We start from the raw sequence: 8,013 nt of genomic DNA, 5'->3' as shown, positions 1-8,013 counted from the left end.
CACCAGATTGCCCCATTGACTCCAATGTTAACTCAGATAAAAAAATGTCAGGAGCAAAACAGAAACAGGGACTTTTTTTTAAATTTGCTGTATTTCCCACTTTTCTGACACCATGATAACATATTTTACAGAAAACCAGTCAGCAGAGTCCACTCTCTCTCTCATGATGTAAAAATCATGAATACCACTTTGTGCCTGTCAGCTTAATCTCTACGACCCAGTAAGATCAAAACAGGTCTTACATACAAACATTTGAAACTTTTCAACTGCTATTTTTACTACTTCCATTACTTCCTCTCATGTAAGTGACCAATATGACCTAGGAGTGCCTCAGCCGTTAACAGCAGTTGGTGGATTCTTAAGTGACGTGAAACACACACACACACACACAAGCCAGTCGTGTCCTTTCAAACAAGGAACTCATTTTACAAACTCACACATATATGTCCAGATATACAGGAGACTGTAGACATGCATGCATACATGTTTAAATGTATAAAAAACAATTGACTTGACATTTGTGTGAAACTGCTGCTACATACTGTATCTCACAGAAGGCTTTAAGGCAGCAACAAACAGAAATAACACACACACACACAAACAAGCAACTGAACTCCTAATACACGGCAGCTCATTTCAGTGCTTGTAGGGCTCAGACCTCAGCTGGTAGTTCACCCTTATTCCGACTGAGACACTTGAATGACACCTCAGCTCCTTCGCTGTACACTTAAGCTCATTTAAGTCCTTATACTAGCTGTGCATAAAGCGATGCAGTCCAGCTTCCAGCTTTTCAAGCAATGCAGTTTAGCCCCCAGCTACACATGGAGCAATACAGCTCAGCCTCAGCTTTTCAGCAGCCAGCAATCCCACCACAATATCTACAGAAATTGCATTCTCTAGTTTTTATTGCACTACAGTTTAGCAGAGCAGATGGCCTGACATTCATTTAAATATGCTTATTTACAACAAAGAAAATGTGAACTCCTCAAACAAGAAGAAATGTAAACAGGGTTTGTCATTCAGTAAGTTTGGGAGAGTAATCTCTCTCAACTAAGACAAGAAATCTGTAAAAGTTTAGTCTTGCTTGAAATCTACATTCAGGATCTGAAGACATACGCTGCTGTGAGTCCAACGTGGTAGAAACTATCTGCAGAAGAAAAAGGTAGCAAAATCCTCTAGCAAATATTCAAGAGGACATATCCGTTATGTCTGTCGACACATGGGCTCTGTGGTCACTGCGGCTCTGCTGGGTGCAGTTCATCAATTGTCCACCATGAGGCGCTGGTCTGACATGGCAAGAGGAAGGTATGAGGGTCCAGTATCATGCAGGAAACCCAGCACTCCTTTCCTTCCTCCACTGTGCAGTGAAAACCAAACACCAGCTGATAACCTGGGAATAAGAGAATCTATATGGTAAAGCCTGTTAACAGTGGGAAACATACAGTGTTATGCTGAAAATAGTTTCTCTTTCTACACAGCTAAGATCTGGCGATGCAGCAACCCTGATATGCACAACTCTGTAACCTCATCTGTTTTAAATCGTTGTTAACAATTGTAGCATAGCTGTGCTTTGTTATACAATTTAAAATTCCTTTATTTAACACATTTCAACTATCTCAGTTAAAATAGTTAAAACAGAATGCAGAACTACTATTTAATTGATTCCAAATAACCTGGTCCAGATCTATACACTTATACAGTCTTAATTGACCATTAGCTTAGTTACTAGCTGCTACATCTGTTTACAATGAGAACCCTGACAGATTTAACACAGATTTTACACAAATTTGTGGTAATATTTTGAAAGTACTGTTCATTGATTTCAGGCAGAGGTTAACAAAAGCAGATTTTGTTGGCTGGACTGTGGTGAGTGGAGTATAGCGAATTAAGCTAATGTTATCACCATGAATTGGTTGAAAACGCTGTCTCCGACTGACTATTTGATGTTCCCAGCTAGAATCTTAAATTTGCACTTGATAGCTACATAGATAGCGACATTCATGATACTGAGCATGTCCCAAGAAAAGAAATCAGTGAGTCATGTAGATGGATTCAGCACCAAATAAACTGCATTGTTCTTGTATTACTGTAAAAATAGTCAGCCCTAATAAGACTTAAAACAAATGAGAACAGTCCTTTATTTCAATCTAAAATAACCCTGTTTAGTTTCATAGTTTGCTCATTCATATTTTTAAACAGTACTTTTTCATTTTTAATGTTACAAGAGAAAGGGCTTTGAGTGAGGATTAATTGAGGTGTTTGGCAAATATAACAAGCCTACCTTTGGTAAGAGTGGCTGGGGTTTCTGGAGTGTAACTACCCCAAATCCAATAAAGAGGAGGACAGAAATGCTAACGTTAGCCTAAACTCTGATAGCATCCAGGACTGGTTTTCACACAGTGGGGAAATACTACAAAGTAGATGTACTAGTCGTGAACTGGGCTATAACCCCTATAACCCCCAACCCGTACTAATGTAGTTAGATAATGGTGTTCAACTAGTTAGCTAGACATGCTAATGACTGCAGCTTACATTAGAGCAGATAAACACACAGTTGAATTGATTCCTCACACTTTTGATTTAATTTTTTGGCCAGAAAGAAGTGCATCATCGTCCAAACTCTTTAAATGGCTCCCACTGCTCTCACTGCAGCTTAATGCACACCACTTCAACATTACTAATTGAAAAGGTTGACGGGCCTGCCATGCCTAGTTATAGTTGAGAGCTATGTTTGGGCAGTCCTCGTTCATTCCAAAAAACAAAACCCCGACACAAGATATAAACAGAGCTGAATAAACAAGTACAAGCTGTTTCTGAATCTCTTGCTGTACCAATTGGTGCATTCAGGGCCATTCCTTGTGATGGGCCCTGTCTTTCTTGTTCTTCTCGTTTTTCTCCTTTTGCAGTCTCTCCAACTCTGCCTCATACATCATCTCCTGGATCAGGTATTTCTCCCTGCGCATTCTGTCCCGCAGGTCCTTGGGAAGGTCGGGGATCAAGTATGCGATCAGGGTCTTGATGGCAAAGACCATATGCTGCAAAAACAGGGTAAGTCATCAATGCCAGAACTATGCCTTTACAATAAAACCAAACCTTGAGATTCATAGAAACTTCGTTTGTCAACTAGCTTTAAAAGGAAGTCTGATTTGTTTAAACATAGTTTGACATCTATTGTGCAATTAAATCTTTTGAAATGATCGATGAAAGGGGAAATGCCTTTTTGTTGTTGTACTGTGTCCCTAATTGTACTGTGTCCCTAACAGTAATGTCACATTAAAAATAAAAATACACACACAAAATATCACAATTTGTATTGAGTGTCAGAATATGAAAATGTGTTTTTTTTTTGTAGTCAACTGGCCCGTTTGAACAGTCTAGGACAGCTGCAGCAAGGTGTTAGTAGCTTTATAATGGAGCAAATTATTTGTCAGAATCAATATTACAGAAATAATAATAAAATAATGTTAGGCTTTAAAATACCATAACAGCAGCACATAATCATGTTGGTAAGGGAGAAGTACAGGATGACACTGGTTATATAATTAAAGTACAATGCAGGACAGTGATGACACTGGGTCTGTTATCCTGGGAGGTCATAAATAAAGCCTGGTGTAGGCCTCAGTCCAGTTACGAGGTACAATATACAAGGTTAATAATACCTTAACCTGCAATTATTGATGAAATGATTTTATAAAGCTGATATGACCAAGATGTTAGCAAACAGTTGCTTAATTATACATCTACTGTGGCAGACCTCGAGCAACTTTGTCATTCATTCGGAGTCGTGTTTCAGCCCAAGTTCACACTCCTTTCAGCTATGTTTTCCACCAACTCCTGAGGGAAATATCTGGCTTTTAGCTGCTAAATGCTCCATTAGCTAGTCGCTAACATTGTCTGTCCCTTGTTTAATGCTTGTAGGCAGGTAGTGCACAGGTAGTGGGTTTAGCAGAGCTTTTTCACTGACACAGCAGCTGGAGACAAAGTGGACGAGAGCGGTGACAGTGAACCAAAATGGTGAACTTGCAGGCTGGACAACCATGAAACAATGAACTGAAAGATACTAAAACACTGTGTAGAGATCAAGGGAACTGCAGAGAGTAGTGCTTTTCTGTGGGTTTAACATTACACATAGCCATTTAATTCATTGTTTTACTGCATGGTGATGGCGCAGTGGATACGAGGCATGCCTTTGATGTGAGAGACCCGGGTTCAACTCCCTACTGCAATACATCCACCAACGTATCCCTGGGCAAGACACAAAACTGCTAGGCTTTAATTGTTTTAAGGTGTAGACGAAGCTAAACAAGATTAGTTTGAACCACCTTAAGTGGTGGTGTAAGTCCTTGTTAGTGGCAGTGTATGTACACAGCACTAGACTGAGGCTGCTTATGAAAGATGGAACAAGTACAGAAATCATGTAGTTGCAATCAGAGGAGTAAAAACAGACAAGACATGTGAAACTCATTAGTCTCACAAACTGATTACATCAAAATGGTTAATTGTGATGGAATTTTGTTGAGCTGCTCCTACCTATGTATTTGTCTTGCGGTGGCTATCAGCTGCTATTCACTGAAATATCTAACAACATGAATTTAAAGTTAAACCTGTCAACACAGGAAAAAAAGTTTAGTCTTGCTTGAAATCAGGAAGTCAGTCCAGGTAATTCAAGACTAAGATGAATCTAAAGCATTTCTAAACAATTTTCTAAGAGATCCAAATGAGTTAATTTTAAATGACTAGTTTTTCTTTATTTTCTCTGAACATATTAGAGAAAAATGTTAAAGAAGATGTAAAGGAGCACTCATGGGTGGAGACAGAAAAGTAAAAAGCATCGACAAAACAAATTGAAGGAATCCATTCCAAACCCAGCTTCCTGCCTGGTGTCATTTGTCAACAATAAAAAACACTGACCTCAAATACAATGATGAATGCCAGCCGGGCTGCCAGGACGTGCCAGAACTGCAGAGTGTATGAGTAGGGCTCAGCAGAGTCTGGAGGCTCCCTGTAGTCACGATACCTGGTGGGTCCCACAGAGGCGTTCAAAGGTCATCACAAAGTGGCACAAATGACAGCCAATGACATGTCAGTGATTCAACAACTAACAGAAATCTTTTGGAGTTGTTAAATGTTATATTAAGATTCAAGATAACTTGTGTGCAAAATATGTATTTGGCTTTAGGTTGTCTTACTGTGTAAAATACAGTTTTTTTTGTAAATTGAGAACACTTATGCTTTAAATGACCTTTATGTGTTTATTTATTCCTGTTGAAGCTGCCTTCTGAGTTATATCTACACTCCTGTTTGAATTATTTATTTTGTGATTTATATTTTATGTGGAGCTCAGTTAGATCCTGTGTGTTGGCTAATAGGCCTCATTAATAAAGTGATGAATGAACACACACAAAATAGGTTACGCAATCCATCCTGGGGTTGCACAAATGCTTGCAGCCAAATCCTGTTAAAAATGAATAAGCTTCTGACAGGTGTTTCTTTTTTAGTGCAATGGATACCTAACCTAAATCTTTTTTTGGTCACAGAAAAACCATCTCATACAATAATGTGGGTGCAGACACGCAGGCACACCTGCAATACTTCACAGATTCTCCAAACAGCTCGGTGCCAGATGTTTTGGGCTGTGATCTCTTCTCAAAGTCAGACACTCGGAATACTGAAAGACTGGCGTTGACATAACCCATCATACACCTGAGGAACAAATGAGAAATCACTACTACACAAAGTTATTCAAGTACAAGAAACAAAGGAACTTGCAAGATCAAGTGTCCAGCTTATTACTAACTAATATTATTTTAACTGAAACAATTTAACTGTTCAGTCAGCACTTACCCCTCCCCTGCTCGTCCCTGACCAGCACAAGGGCCATATTTGTAGGCATAAACAAGGCGAGGGATGAAATCTGAGGTAACAGCGATGACAAAGGCGTTGGTGATGACAGACAAGATGCCGATGCCCTCCAGAATGCCATACCAGATCCCTGCCACAAACTCACACAATTAGACATGAAATTTCACCTAAAGGGAAACATGTCCTGTGCCTGTATATGTAACATATTTAATTTACCTATGTCTTTGGCTTGTGAGGGCAGAGGTCGCCGCCACTGTGTGACAAACTTGTAGGCGTCTAAGCGAATCTCAATGACGTTGTTGAGCAGCGCTAACAGAGGGGCCAGGGGGAAAGCTGCCACAAAAATGGTGGTGAAGCCAAACTGCAAAACTGAAACAAAAACAAAAGCCACAAGCCGTCAGGTCCCATAGTACCTGCAGATGTTGATTTTGGCTAACATTTTAGCTAACAGCTACATATTTATACATCCAGCAAATATGGAGCAACATTTAGTCATGTTTCTGTCCACCAATATTCACTCCCTTTTCAGCTCTGTTTTGGTCTCCAATTCCTGCAGGATATATTTAGCTTTTTTAGCTGCTAAATGCTCCACTATCCCAACAAGCTAGTTGCTTTGTCTATTAACCTTTTGGTGCTGGGTCGGTAGTGCACAGTGGATTTGGCAAAGGCTTTTTGCTGAAAATAGCTGCCTGCTGCATATGAAAACAACTCTGATGACAGCATTGAGAATGAACAAAAACAATAAAGCTGTCAGCTGGAAAACCAAAACAATAGTCGACAAAATGCCAAAGGAAACTGCATAGTTGAGATATAATTCTCTGTGGGTTCGTCACTACAAGTGACCCCTTTCACATTTTCCATTGTTAAAAACAATATTAATTAGTGCAGCTTTAGGTTTGTTTTTATCCACTCAGTCACAAATGTGAATGAACAACTATTGTTACATTTTGTTGTACTGCACGTCCTTTTCGCATTTAAATATCTGATATATTAGATATGACAGTGGAGGGCAACAATAAAGATGTGAACATTTGGAAAAGCTCCCAGCCCAAATTCAATCCACAGCAAATCAGTGTCACTGTTACATAACATGCACTGCAGCTGCTGAGGTCATCAAATGAAAAAGGTTTAAGGTTTTTACTATTACTGGAGCTATCTGTGCTCAACATATAAAGAAAACCTATGCGTGGCACTTGCAGTTGTAACATACTCATTTCTAAGTATTCATCAAAAAGTCCATAGGCATTCATTGGCTGTAGGTTGTAATCTCTCTCCCACTGTGGGAAGCTGGCCTTGGCTTTCTGTCCGTGCTCTCTCCTCAGCCTCCGCCGTGTCCACCAGTTTTGGACCAGCCTAGCACAACAACAACAGATTATAGGAGAAACAATTGCTTTAGTATAGAAACAAGTGGATCTAATTTCATCTGTGAGTAACTCTGCAGTCAGGGATCCAGTCTACTGTTATTATACGCAGAAGAAATGCAATAGTTGACGTAATCTGTACTCTGTGCATGCGTTGGCGTCTGTAGCTACCTGTCGGAATTGTTTTTCTTATTTTACCAATAAGGTGGTGTCAATCAGAGCCTCTATTACCCCCACGGCCTCTTACTCAGAGGTCCCTCACCAGCAACAAGAGAGTTTTATCCAGTTTTATCCCATCGATTTGTCTGAGCTTTTAAAAACAGTATCGCAAATGAGAGTGTCCTCCAGCCCACTTGATGTAATACCTACAAAGTTTTTACTGAAAGTAATAGATTCTGTTGGGCCCCATTTGATCTCTGTTTTCAACAGCTCCCTATCTACTGGTCGTGTCCCTGATTATTTTAAAACGGCTTGCGTGAACCCACTTTTAAAGAAACCTGGTTTAGATCCCTCCCTCCCACATAATTTTAGACCAATTTCAAAACTGCCTTTTATTGCAAAGATTCTAGAAAGAATTGTGTCCAAACAGCTGCTCACTGTACTGGAAAATAACAAAATATTTGAAAAGTTTCAGTCTGGTTTTAGGAAGTACCACAGCACTGAGACTGCCCTGCTTAAAGTCACCAATGACCTTTTAATGTCTGCTGATGAAGGCATGTGCTCAGTCCTGGTACTCCTGGACCTTAGCGCTGCTTTTGACACCATTGATCACAACATCATGTTAGACAGA

At 39.8% G+C, this 8,013-nt stretch overlaps 1 protein-coding gene across 1 annotated transcript in view; it reads right to left on the bottom strand.

Annotated features, from left to right (window-relative positions):
• Window positions 1–887: 887 nt before the first annotated feature.
• The window catches only part of LOC123985005 (anoctamin-4-like), a 55,957-nt gene continuing 48,831 nt past the window's right edge, over window positions 888–8,013 (bottom strand). Inside the window, exons 21-27 of the mRNA XM_046072323.1 lie at window positions 7,073–7,215; window positions 6,079–6,231; window positions 5,845–5,992; window positions 5,584–5,703; window positions 4,912–5,017; window positions 2,832–3,035; window positions 888–1,390 (exon numbers count right to left, since the gene is read on the bottom strand). Coding sequence (XP_045928279.1) covers window positions 2,844–3,035; window positions 4,912–5,017; window positions 5,584–5,703; window positions 5,845–5,992; window positions 6,079–6,231; window positions 7,073–7,215 — 862 coding nt within the window. The 3' untranslated portion in view covers window positions 888–1,390; window positions 2,832–2,843. The remainder of the gene's footprint in view (window positions 1,391–2,831; window positions 3,036–4,911; window positions 5,018–5,583; window positions 5,704–5,844; window positions 5,993–6,078; window positions 6,232–7,072; window positions 7,216–8,013) is intronic.

Source organism: Micropterus dolomieu, linkage group LG16 (assembly GCF_021292245.1).
Source record: "Micropterus dolomieu isolate WLL.071019.BEF.003 ecotype Adirondacks linkage group LG16, ASM2129224v1, whole genome shotgun sequence".
Taxonomy (NCBI): domain Eukaryota; kingdom Metazoa; phylum Chordata; class Actinopteri; order Centrarchiformes; family Centrarchidae; genus Micropterus; species Micropterus dolomieu.
The sequence above is the reverse complement of the archived record's forward strand: the minus strand, read 5'-3'. Positions and strand labels throughout refer to the sequence as shown.